Source organism: Ostrea edulis, chromosome 2 (genome assembly GCF_947568905.1).
Source record: "Ostrea edulis chromosome 2, xbOstEdul1.1, whole genome shotgun sequence".
NCBI classification, from domain to species: Eukaryota; Metazoa; Mollusca; class Bivalvia; order Ostreida; family Ostreidae; genus Ostrea; species Ostrea edulis.
The window spans coordinates 80,369,567-80,382,624 of NC_079165.1; the positions used below are offsets into that span (position 1 = coordinate 80,369,567).

Consider the following 13,058-nt stretch of genomic DNA (forward strand, 5'->3'; position numbering starts at 1 on the left):
TGTCTCACCTTTTCCCTATTTGTCTCACCTTTTCACTATTTATCTCACCTTTTCACTATTTATCTCACCTTTTCACTATGTGTCTCACCTTTTCCTTATTTTTCTCACTTTTTCCTTATTTGTCTCGTTTTTTTACTATTTGTCTCACTTTTCCCCTATTTGTCTCACCTTTTCCCTATTTGTCTCACCTTTTCACTATTTATCTCACCTTTTCACTATTTATCTCACCTTTTCCCTATTTGTCTTACCTTTTCCTTATTTGTCTCACTTTTTCCTCATTTGTCTCACCTTTTCACTATTTATCTCACCTTTTCACTATTTGTCTCACCTTTTCACTATTTATCTCACCTTTTCCCTATTTGTCTTACCTTTTCCTTATTTGTCTCACTTTTTCCTCATTTGTCTCACCTTTTCACTATCTATCTCACCTTATCACTATTTGTATCACCTTTTCCTTATTTGTCTCACCTTTTCACTATTTGTCTCACTTTTTCCTTATTTGTATCACCTTTTCACTTTTTGCCTCATCTTTTCACTATTTGTCTCACCTTTTCACTATTTGTCTCACTTTTTCTTTATTTGTCTCACCTTTTCCCTATTTGTCTCACTTTTTCTTTATTTGTCTCACTTTTTCACTATTTATCTCACCATTTCCCTATTTGCCTCACCTTTTCCTTATTTGTCTCACTTTTTCCTTATTTGTCTCATTTTTTCACTATTTGTCCTTTAAAAAATGAGGGGTGGATTTAAATTGATCTCATTTAAGTTTTAAGGCCCCTGAACCAGATGTTGGCGTAAAGGGGTCATCAGTACATTAGTACCAGAGATTCAGGTATCCGATAGGTGACCACCATATTCTCTCACATACTAAAATACAACTTTTGTCAATCACAGGGATCAAATCTGTTTAGAATTGGTGAGAATAAAATACATTGTCACTGAACTACTAGAACATTTTACAAGCCAGCAAAATATTTAACACTAGAATGATCCCTGTGATTTTCAAGTAAAAATTGTCACCTCTGATGATAATGTTACCTGATGTTCCGGAGCCAGACATTTGATTAACCGTACAATCAAGGAGAGGCCAGGTGATTTGTGGTCATATGATGAACACCCCTTCATGAGCTCAAGTAAAAAAGTCACGTGATCTCGACACAAGTCAGCTGAACTGTACCTACAAATTAAACAGTTATTCTCACATCATCACAAGTGTGAGATCGACTTTACCCATGTGAGACAGCCATGTGAGATTTTTCTGTCTCACACTGCTGCAATGTCATTTGATTGTGGCGTCATATATTTTCTATGATTTACATTACATGGTGAAGATTTACGTTACACAGTGAAGTAAAAATATTTTGCATTGTTATCTTTAAATTTTAATATAGTATAGCTTTCTGGTGGACAACCTAGGGTTTTTTAGCAGGTATGCTCTTTCTGCCTATCTAATTAGTTTTTGCATCTAAGTTCAAACGAGTCTCTGAAGAAAAAAGTATGTCATATGCAGCATCCAGGTCATGAGTCAGAAAAAGCATCATAAGATGCTCATATGAACTCTGCTTGCACTAAGGAGAGAGGAGGGTTAAACTCTTGTCTACAGACGGAGGGACGGACACAATGACTAGATTATGCGTATAATGGGAAATATTGGGGTTATTCGAGATTTCATTGCTTATAAATTTTTTAAATATATAAAGACCTGACAGGGCTAGATTTTAATATTCATTTGATAATACACATACCAGATAAGACTATCTCTGAATATTCATTAATTACATTTAAAACATTTTTGTTACGCAATCCTGTGTCTATTTAGGCTTTTATATAGAAGAAAGTCCACTTGTAGTGAAAAGGTTACCTGTAGGTGTCAGATAAGTTGACAATTGCTGTCCATTATTTTTAAGAATGGACAGATACTGTCAACTTATTGGACACCTACAGGTAAACCCAATAACTTATTAGACATCTACAGGTAGGCTGAAAATAAGAGAAAGACAATACATTTGTCAAAGAGATACAAATTTAACTTTAAATTCCCTACAAAGTAAGAATTAACACAGATATCGGAAAAATCACTGAAACACTTAAAAATGATATTTCCCATTAGTAGAATTCTCTGCTTCAACTCGTAAGATTCACAATTTTTTAATTCCAATGGTCATTACTATATCGCATCAAAACTTAAATTTGAAAGACATATTTCCATACTGTATTTGAATTTTCGCTGGATTCAGAGGCACATTCTGAACTTCTTCACAACGCTTTTTTATGTTTTCTTTATTAATTCTGAATTATTATTTTCGCTTTCATGAATATTTCATTTCACTAGATGGGCGTATTAGGTTCTTTTGGCTGGCGTAAATTATTTCCTCATCCTAATATTCGAAAACACTATGATTTTCAGATCAAAATTTGGGTTCATAACTTTTTCACCCTCCAAATCCAGAATATTTGCAATACTTTCAATAAAATCCTTAAATTTTGACTGTGCAACGAAAATGCTCTCCCCATCAGAGGAAGACATGTTGATATGGCTCAGTACTATAGAAAGAGTGAATATAAAACCTGCAGTAGAAGACTACTCACCTGACACTGTCCAATAAGTGAAAAGAAACAGAATTCTACGCAAGACTGGTTATATTGTCAGACTATTCAAAATAGCTTTATTCATAATTATCATTGTCAATGGGTGAGACTGTCCATTCTTAGATGTAATGTTTTAAGTAGGATATAAGCCTCAAACTGTCTATTCTGTGAGAGAAAGAACTGATCTACGGGCCTCGATCAGTTCTTTCTCTCACAGAATGGACAGTTTGAGGCTTATATCCTTTACGTAAATCTGACAAGATCAGATATGAATATTCTAAATTACAGACCTGACAAGGAAGCACCAGACATCCTCAGCCAGCAGACGACACCAGAGGTCACATGACAGCACATTTTTCAAAAGAACTTCTTCCTAAAAAGTATTACAGAAATGCAAAAATGAAAAAAAGGACTTTACACATTACATTAATATTACTGAAAAAAAAAATAATGAATGAAACTCTCCCCAAAATACGATGAGCTTGTGAAACACAAATGCCCCCAGTTGAGCCTGTGGTACCAAATTGGTATTCTTACATGAAGTATTCGAAAACCTTGTCACAAGATGTCTACTCAAGATTAAGCCTATTTTATCTCATAAACAATGTTAAAGTTCTTGAAAAGTGGATCAATGTAAAGGATAACATACAGGAAAGATAACTCTTCACCCAGTTTCAAAATCAGAAACTAATTGTGCTCATGCACTGATAATAAGAGTGTGGGCTCCTAGATTTGATTGTGGGTCAATAGAATTTTCAAAGGAGGGGGTGGTGTGTGCACATGTTATCCTGATCACTTATGGAAAGACCATGCCACAAAGAGAGCATCCTCTAAAGATCAATTTATAATTCAACAGTCATCAGCAATTTACAAAAGTTTCAATAAATGGGTCAGAGGTCAATGTCATATGATCATTAATCATAGAAATGTTGGCAAAATAGAAATACACCCACTAAATATTAAAACCTTTCATTTATAGCTCAAAAGTCAAAACCAATGTAACACAGAAATGTTTATTTCAAACTTTTCCCCCTAAATTTTATGGGCATTAGAAATTTTAAAGTCTTCAACAAAGCCATGTACAAGATTTCTTCTGTAATTTCGAGTTTATATAAAAGAGAGTCCAGTCTCTATTTATAATATATTCTCTTTCCTACTCACAACTTTGTGGAAATGCTTGGCTGATATCCCTCCTAGAAATCCACATAACCTGGTACAACAATTCTCATACAAGGTCACCTTCCTAAAATAACAACAACATTCAGATCTCCTGAAATAGCAATGTAACAAAATTGAAGTCACATGGTTATCATGAAATGAAAAACTTAAATTAGAACTGTTGAAAGATGATGGTGTAAAAGTGCAATGTTTTAAACTGAGAACTAAATTTGTCACAGTTTTTTGTCATTAAAAGTGGTGATCTCTATATCTAATGTTTTTCTATTGCACAGAGTGACAATGCTCATTGGGATTAGGATTTACTACAAGTCATTCCTTGATGCAGTCTATAGTTTTACCTCTCTGGTTTTCCTATCAGAGTGGAGTCCTCTAGGATCAGGGGCAGACTTAGCTCAATATTACCTGTCAAAATAAAAACAACATCTGTAAATAAACTGTACAAAACAGTAATTCTTAGTGCAAAATTTTTGTTGGATTTGTATCAATATTTTAATTTAATTTTCTGCTTTGACCATGCTTACAGTGAGAAAAAAATTCACTAAGGACTAGGTGAAATGAAAGACATTTGCAGCCTTGAATTCTAAAGCATTCTCAATTTCTCTGAAATTCAGGACTTTCCAAATTGAAATCATGTGAAATGAAAATGTAAGTTTACTTTCACCACAACTGATTATATATATGTCACAAAATTGATGACATACTCACATACTGATAAAGTTAAACTTTTCAGGCAAAATTTTGAAGTGAACAAAATCATTTTCAAGCTTATGACACAGAAGTATAACAATCGATAAGTCTGATTTGGTTATGATCAACATATGCATACTATACTTTCTGCTTAGAATGATTTTTGGCTTATTTGGAAGAAAAAAGCAGGAAATTTAATACAGTGCATAAGTTACATTGTACTCAAAATATTAATCAATCCGAACTAAAATCATTATTTCTTTTGTGTACCCCCATCTATTCTACATGTTTACACAAACTTTCAGTTTAAATATCTATGACCAGGTGCACGATAAAGATCCCTCCATGCTCAAAGGCAGTAAGCGCCGAGCAAAGGCCTAAATTTTGCAGCCCTTCATCGACAATGGTGACATCTCCATGAGTGAAAAATTCTTGAGTGGGACATTACACAATATAAAACCAATCAACCAGGCCATAACAAACTCTCTGTAAACCTAGTTCTCGGAATATATAGAGTTACAATAATCTAAAAAGATATGCTAACATTTCTTCTTTTCGTGTTCATCTTAAAATGAGAGAATAGATGTATATTAATGAAAGTTTTTTGCTCTTTTATTTGACATCACCATTCATACATTTAGCTGTTGTTTGAAACATGACATCAATCAAGCTCAATCTGTCAGTATCTTCTGAATAAAATGTTGGATTCACCCATCTCTCCTGAACGTCATCTGTGGAAAAAAATATAAATTTTAAATCTGATCTTAATTTTGGACACATCCATTCCTCCAGAACATCATCTGTGGATAGCTACAATGTCACAAACTATAACTTCTGAACACTATCTGTGGTAATCTGTCAGTAAAAGGGGCGTAACTCTGTAATTCTTGATAATTTCCCAACATTTGATTTTATTATGGATATTGAGTAAAGTTTAGAATTTTTTTTGCAAAAAAAGAATGATTCTGTTCATGTCAAATGTAATTTTTTTTTGTTTTTTGTTTTCATAAATAACATTTTCAGTGCAATTTGCATTGCACTTCATATCAATATAAACCTTTAACAAATTCAATACAATCTATACACATGTTACATATAGATCGACTATTTGACAAGAATGATATAAATTTGTTTGTGCACAGAGTCAAACATAAATTTCAGTACCTGGCATTTGAGGAAGAAAGTCAAGCACCTTCAACACAATTTGTAAATGTGGAAAACTGTCTTCAGTTGCCAAGTCTCCAACTGGGTGGATAAATAAATACCACATTAACTGCATGTAAGTCACAAAAATACACCTCAACCCCGTGTAAACATACACAAATACACACAGGTGTTACATAAATACACACATGTAAACATACACAAACACATGTAAACACACACAAATACATGTAAACATACACAAATACATGTAAACACACACAAATACATGTAAACACACACAAATACATGTAAACACACACAAACACATGTAAATAAAAAAAAACCAAAAAAAACCCATGTAAATAAACACATGTAAATAAACAAAACACAAGTAAACACACACATACATACACAAACACATGCATTTCTCTTGCTTCATTATTCTGAAAATTGCCCACTCACTTTAAAACGCCATATTTGGCTTTCATAGTAAAAATATCAATAACTTACTTAGCTTGGCTTTCTAAGTGTAAAGTTTGATCATTTATCATCTCAAAACTCAATGAAATACATGTTAGCATTATGTGACAAGGACTCAAATTATAAACCTTTGTCAATCCCTGTGACAGACTCCATAAACACCCTGTTAGACAGCAAGCATTTCATCAGGACGTCTGTAGCATTGGTTAAATGGTGACGAATTTCATCTATGTGTTTGAGATCCATCTGCTGGGCTGATAAACTTGGTGGAAGCAATCTACAATACATCACCAATGAAATAATACTGTATACAGGTTTATTTTCGCCGCATGTTATTTTCGTCTTTCTGCAGTTGCTGACGGTTTCACTCCGTTTTAAATTTTCCTAGACATAGTTGTGTTAAAAGAGAAACAAGAGGCCCATGGGCCACATCGCTCACCTGAGTCACCTTGGCCCATATCTGAAGACTTTCCATATATATTTGCATGTAAAACCTTAGTCCCTAATATGGCCCAAACTACCCTTTGCAAACTTGAATCTACACTATGTCAGAGCTTTCATGTAAATGTCAACTTCTTTGGCCCAATGGTTCTTGAGAAGAAGATTTTTAAAGATTTTTCCTATATATTTGTATGTAAAACTTTGATCCCCTATTGTGGCCCCATCCAACCCCCGGGGCCCATGATTTGAACAAACTTGAATCTGCATTATGTCAGGAAGCTTTCATGTAAATCTCAGCTTTTCTGGCTTAGTGGTTCTTGAGAAGAAGATTTTTAAATGACCCCACCCTATTTTTGCATTTTTGTGATTATCTCCCCTTTGAAAGGGACATGGCCCTTCATTAGAACAAACTTGAAAGTCCTTCACCCAAGGATGCTTTTGGCCATGTTTGGTTGAAATTGGCCCAGTGGTTCTGGAGAAGAAGTCGAAAATGTGAAAAGTTTAACAGACAGACGGACTGACGGACAGACAGACGACGGACAAAAAGCGATCAGAAAAGCTCACTTGAGTTTTCAGCTCAGGTGAGCTAAAACCAACAACTTCACCGTCTTAAATTCGCCCACTGACAACAAGGGCAAAAGGGACAAAAACAAGAGGCCCATGGGCCACATCGCTCACCTGAGTCACCTTGGCCCATATCCGAAGACTTTCCATATATATTTGCATGTAAAACCTAACACTACCCTTTGCAAACTTGAATCTACACTATGTCAGAAAGCTTTCATGTAAATGTCAACTTCTTTGGCCCAATGGTTCTTGAGAAGAAGATTTTTAAAGCTTTTTCCTATATTTGTATGTAAAACTTTAACCCCCCCCCCCCCCCCAACTTGTGGCCCCATCCTACCCCCCGGGGGCCATGATTTGAACAAACTTGAATTTGCACTATGTCAGAAAGTTTTCATGTAAAAATCAGCTTTTCTGGCTCAGTGGTTCTTGAGAAGAAGATTTTTCAAGATTTTTCCTATATATTTGTATGTAAAACTTTGATCCCCTATTGTGGCCCCATCCAACCCCTGGGGCCCATGATTTGAACAAACTTGAATCTGCATTATGTCAGGAAGCTTTCATGTAAATCTCAGCTTTTCTGGCTTAGTGGTTCTTGAGAAGATTTTTAAAGATTTTTCCTATATATTTGTGTGTAAAAATTTGATCCCCCCTTGTGGCCCCATCTTATCCCCGGGGGCCATAATTTGAACAAACTTGAATCTGCACTATGTCAGAAAGTTTTCATGTAAAAATCAGCTTTTCTGGTTCAGTGGTTCTTGAGAAGAAGATTTTTAAAGATTTTTCCTATATTGTTGTATGTAAAACTTTGATCCCCTATTGTGGCCCCATTCAACCCCCGGGGCCCATGATTTGAACAAACTTGAATCTGCATTATGTCAGGAAGCTTTCATGTAAATCTCAGCTTTTCTGGCTTAGTGGTTCTTGAGAAGAAGATTTTTAAAGATTTTCCCTATATATTTGTATGTAAAACTTTGATCCCCCCTTGTGGCCCCATCTAACCCCTGGGGGCCATGATTTTAACAAACTTGAATCTGCACTATGTCAGAAAGCTTTCATGTAAATTTCAACTCTTCTGGCTTAGTGGTTCTTGAGAAGAAGATTTTTAAATGAGCCCACCCTATTTTTGCATTTTTGTGATTATCTCCCCTTTGAAAGGGACATGGCCCTTCATTTGAACAAACTTGAAAGCCCTTCACCCAAGGATGCTTTTGGCCATGTTTGGTTGAAATTGGCCCAGTGGTTCATGAGAAGAAGATGAAAATGTGAAAAGTTTACAGACAGATGGACAGACAAACAGACGGACGCCGGACAAAATGTGATCAGAAAAGCTCACTTGAGCCTTCGGCTCAGGTGAGCTGATAAACTGGTGGCAAATATTTTCCTGTATACAGTAGTCTATTCAGTTGGAGGAAACCTGTAGCTCTTTCACAAAATATTGTAGGATTAAGGAAATGAAATTCTCCACTTCATAATCAACGAAGCATCACATTGTCATTGTAGGCTTGTATGTTTTATTACTTTTGGATATGTTTTCTTTCCATGATAAGAAATCAGCAAGTAATAAATAAAGGAAACCCCTCCCCCCCAAAAAACTGGGTTTTTTTATAATTTCAATCTTACTTGTGACATCTTTTGTAAAACTGGCCACTGGGAATTTTCAGGTGTGTGTGTATGTGTGGTTGTATTGTTTTCATGGTATGGACACAACAGAGAAACTAAACTAAAATCAGGAATAGCAACTCCACAAAAACCAAATCTCAATAAACATCCTTATTTATGTTAAATACTTTTCAAGATATTGTGTCACAATGAAAAAATGTTAAAACTTGAATTGAATGTCTGCTGTGATCTTGACCTCATGACCACAAAATCTATAAATATCTTTCTTCAATTATCTACTAGCTTTGTTTAAAATATGAAAGGTCTACGAACAAGATAACGATGGATGTCAAATAGACTGTACAGGTCCAGGTAGCTCCATGCATTTTGCTTTGGAACATTACTAGTCCCCTTACAGTCAACTTCAATGGAATTTTTAAGTCCTGCAGGCTACTTAGTAATACAAAAAAGGTAGTGATGTGCTTCACCCCTCCACCAACAATAGTCACACCAAAATAAGAGGTGTCATAATCTGTGAGTTTTGCATCTTGAAGCATCATAATAAAAAGGTATATCTACATTGACTTGATAAAAAATGGTTTAGTGTTTTTGTAAAAAAAAAAAAAACCCATCACAATATACCATATCATCATATTAAACCACTATCATATTAAATGGGTTCCACTGTACTCTTATAGAGATATTCAGATATGTCTCAGATATTGCAAAGAGATAATCAGAAACATTTCAGATACCACAAAGGTACCCCCATATTAATATTCAGACATTTCTCAGATATCACAAAGGTACCCCCATATTGATACTCAGACATTTCTCATTTATCACAAAGGTACCCCCATATTGATATTCAGGCATTTCTCATTTATCACAAAGGTACCCCCATATTGATAGTCAGGCATTTCTCAGATATCACAAAGGTACCCCCATATTGATATTCAGGCATCTCTCAGATATCACAAAGGTACTCCAACAGAGACTTTCAGATACACCAGAGTACCTTCAGATGATCATAAAGATAGAGTATAGAAGGTATCTTACCTCAGAAATGTTATGAGCACGCTATAGATTTGTTCCTCACAATCATGAATGACATCTGCAAATTCTCGAACCAACATAACAAGGATCTTCATTTGGAATCCTAGGATCTTCAGGGATTTCTGGAATCCCTTTTCATCTCCCTGGGACAATATCTGTATAAATCATTAATAGTGGTTAAGTTTTCTGTCCAAACAAAATTATTTCAAATGTATACTGTCAAACTATTATCAATAAAAGCACACATGGTTTCATTTTGTGATTGAGAAGATTTTTGAAACATTATGTAATATATTCACTATTTCTTGATCAATAGCCATTGGAAAGGTTGCAATGCTATTCATTTGAACAACTTTGAATCCCATTTATCTGAGGATGCCTTGTTTCAAGTTCAGTGATTCATTTTGGCGTGCATTCTGCGTAAATTACGCATTGAATTTGCTCAGGACGCATGATTTCAATAACTGTGCATCCCAACAGATTCATAAAAATTTTAAATTATAAGAAAATGCCCCCCCCCTCCCCCAACGGTAATTAGTACCTATGGCATTATGGCGGGAAAACTGGAAACTAGAATTTCCTCACATATATTCTGATTCCACTGATTTTTTTTTATTTTATAAAACTTGCTAATCAGGAAAAGATAATAATGTTTTTGCAAAGTGATGTGAACTATAATATTGCCAGTAACCACGGGTAAAAAAACCAACCAAACACAGAGTCCCTGAAATCAAACGTCGGTCTTCAAATTGAAGTAGAGGTTGAGAATATTCGAAAGGTGAAAAAAATTCAACAAAAATGGCTTTCACTTTATTCTTGGCCAAGATTTGTGAAAAATTAAGAAAAATTTATTGCAGCATTTGCACAGAACATAAAATAACTGAATGGCATGAACAAAGTAGCTAGGAATAAAAACTTCCAGCATTCAACTTTAAGCAGACACGTAAATTTGGCAGATCATAAACTTATTTATAATGTGTGTAGAAAACTTAAATTGTACCACTCTAAAAATCAAATCATTGATTGATCTGTTGCATGAACTTGGTCTTGAGAATTTTTTTTTTATCAGAAAATCATTTTACAATATGAAAGTTCTACGAGTAAGAATTTTCTTCAAGTGAATTATTTGATGGCCTCTAATAAAAAGCGAAATATTTATTCTCTAGAGGGGGAGACAACAGTAAACTGTTTCCTTAACTTGGTTTGTTTATACCTGTGATTGTTTATACCTGTGATTGTTTATACTTGTGATTGTTTATACCTGTGATTGTTTATACTTGTGATTGTTTATACCTGTATACCTGTGATTGTTTCTACCTGTATACCTGTGATTGTTTATACTTGTGATTGTTTATACCTGTGATTGTTTATACTTGTGATTGTTTATACCTGTGATTGTTTATACCTGTGATTGTTTATACCTGTGATTGTCAAGCTGTTTGAAAGAATGAAATCGGGACTCACTGATTGTAGCATGGGACTCAGTATTGTAAGCAAGGGGAGTCCACCAGACTCATGATAACTATTTTCAAAATGAATCACTGCAAGTTAGGTTGAAATTTGCCTTATGGTTCTTGAAAATAAAAAGGAAAATAGATATCCAAAAAAAGGTCCACAAGCCTTATCAGTCACTAGTGAAAAATTATCACTATTTCCATGGGCTGTGAAATCTAGAAAAAAATTCCTGTTCTGAATATCTAAGCTAAATTCTAATGTTCAGCAACAGTATAAAACAAGATGTGTTCTTAAAACTTCACTGCCCTCAAAAGTGCATACACTGATGAAAGGCTTTAAATAATAGGTGCATTAACATTAAAACATCAAAAGATACATGTATGACTAATTTGGACTCGTCCTAAGTCATAACCCTGGGTTACGAAATTCACCATTTTTTGTACATCCTTTTCTTCTATTCCTAAATATGCATTTAGGTTTTATACAGTATCAGCAAACTTACATAGAAATTCTATATACTAAGTTTGGCCCCACCCCTACCCTGGGAATCATGAAATTTACAATTTTGGTAGAGACCTTCCTGCTCTACATCACTATGCATTTAGTTTTTCATACACATGTGCAGTTCTAGAGAAGATCTTTGAAAATTGGTCAATTTTGGGCAGTTTTGCCCTACCCCTAAGGCCCGAGGGGTGCAGGAATCCTGAAATTTACAATTTATGTTCCCCTTGTTCAAAATATATTATATTTCATACCAAATTTGAAAAGAATTGGAATAATTGCTACCAAGAAAAAGTTAAAAATGTCTATTGTTCACACATTTGATAACTGACCATTTCGACCCTACCCTGATACCAAAACGCCTACCCCTGGGATCATCAAATTTACAATTTTGATAAAAGACTACCTGCTCTATCCATTTAGTTTCAATTTAGTATAAATAGCACAAAAGAAGATGCTATTTAAGTGTTTTACACATAAACACTATATACCAAGTTTGGCCCTGCCCTGGGTTCAGAACCCCTACCCCGGTGATCATGAAGTTTACAATTTTGGTAGAGGCCTTCTTGCTCTACATCACTATGCATTTAGTTTTTCTTACACATGTGCAGTTCTAGAGAAGAAGGTTTTTAAAAATTGGTCTAATTTGGACAGTTTTTGCCCCATCCCTAAGGCCCCAGGGGTGAAGGAATCCTGAAATTTACAATAGATGTCCCCCTTGTTCCAAATATGTTTCATACCAAATTTGAAAAGAATTGGAATGATAGTTATCAAGAAGAAGTTAAAAATGTCTATTGTTCATACATTTAATAACTGACCATTTTGACCCCACCTTGATACCAAAACCCCTACCCCTGGGATCATCAAATTTACAATTTTGTTACAGGACTACCTGTTCTTTCTAAATATCTATTTATTTTCAATTTAGTATACATAGCACTAAAGAAGATGTTATTCAAGTGTTTTACACATAAACACTATATACCAAGTTTGGCCCTGCCCTGGGGTCAGAACCCCGGGGATCATGAAATTTACAATTTTGGTAGAGGCCTTCCTGCTCTACATCACGATGCATTTAGTTTTTCTTTCACATGTGCGGTTCTTGAGAAGATATTTGAAAATTGGTAAATTTTGGGCAGTTTTTGCCCCGCCCCTAAGGCCCCTGGGGTGCTGGAGTCCTGAAAGTTATAATTTATGTTCCCCTTGTCCCAATGATGCTTCATACCAAATTTGAAAAGAATTGGACTGGTAGTTATCAAGAAGTTAACAATGTTTAATTGTGAACACACGACGGATGACAACGGACGACAACCAATTGCAATAGGTCACCTGAGTTTAATAAAAGTTGATCAGAAAAG

General features: G+C 34.9%; 1 protein-coding gene across 3 annotated transcripts in view; it reads right to left on the reverse strand.

Moving 5' to 3' along the window:
• Positions 1 to 13,058, reverse strand: part of LOC125682212 (uncharacterized protein C1orf112-like) — a 47,065-nt gene that overhangs the window by 6,804 nt on the left and 27,203 nt on the right. For all 3 annotated transcript variants that reach the window (XM_048922665.2, XM_048922664.2, XM_048922666.2), the window contains 8 exons: positions 9,748 to 9,899; positions 6,210 to 6,358; positions 5,620 to 5,700; positions 5,091 to 5,186; positions 4,107 to 4,170; positions 3,751 to 3,832; positions 2,880 to 2,962; positions 1,039 to 1,177 (listed from right to left, as the gene is read on the reverse strand). In XM_048922665.2, coding sequence (XP_048778622.2) covers positions 1,039 to 1,177; positions 2,880 to 2,962; positions 3,751 to 3,832; positions 4,107 to 4,170; positions 5,091 to 5,186; positions 5,620 to 5,700; positions 6,210 to 6,358; positions 9,748 to 9,899 — 846 coding nt within the window. The remainder of the gene's footprint in view (positions 1 to 1,038; positions 1,178 to 2,879; positions 2,963 to 3,750; positions 3,833 to 4,106; positions 4,171 to 5,090; positions 5,187 to 5,619; positions 5,701 to 6,209; positions 6,359 to 9,747; positions 9,900 to 13,058) is intronic.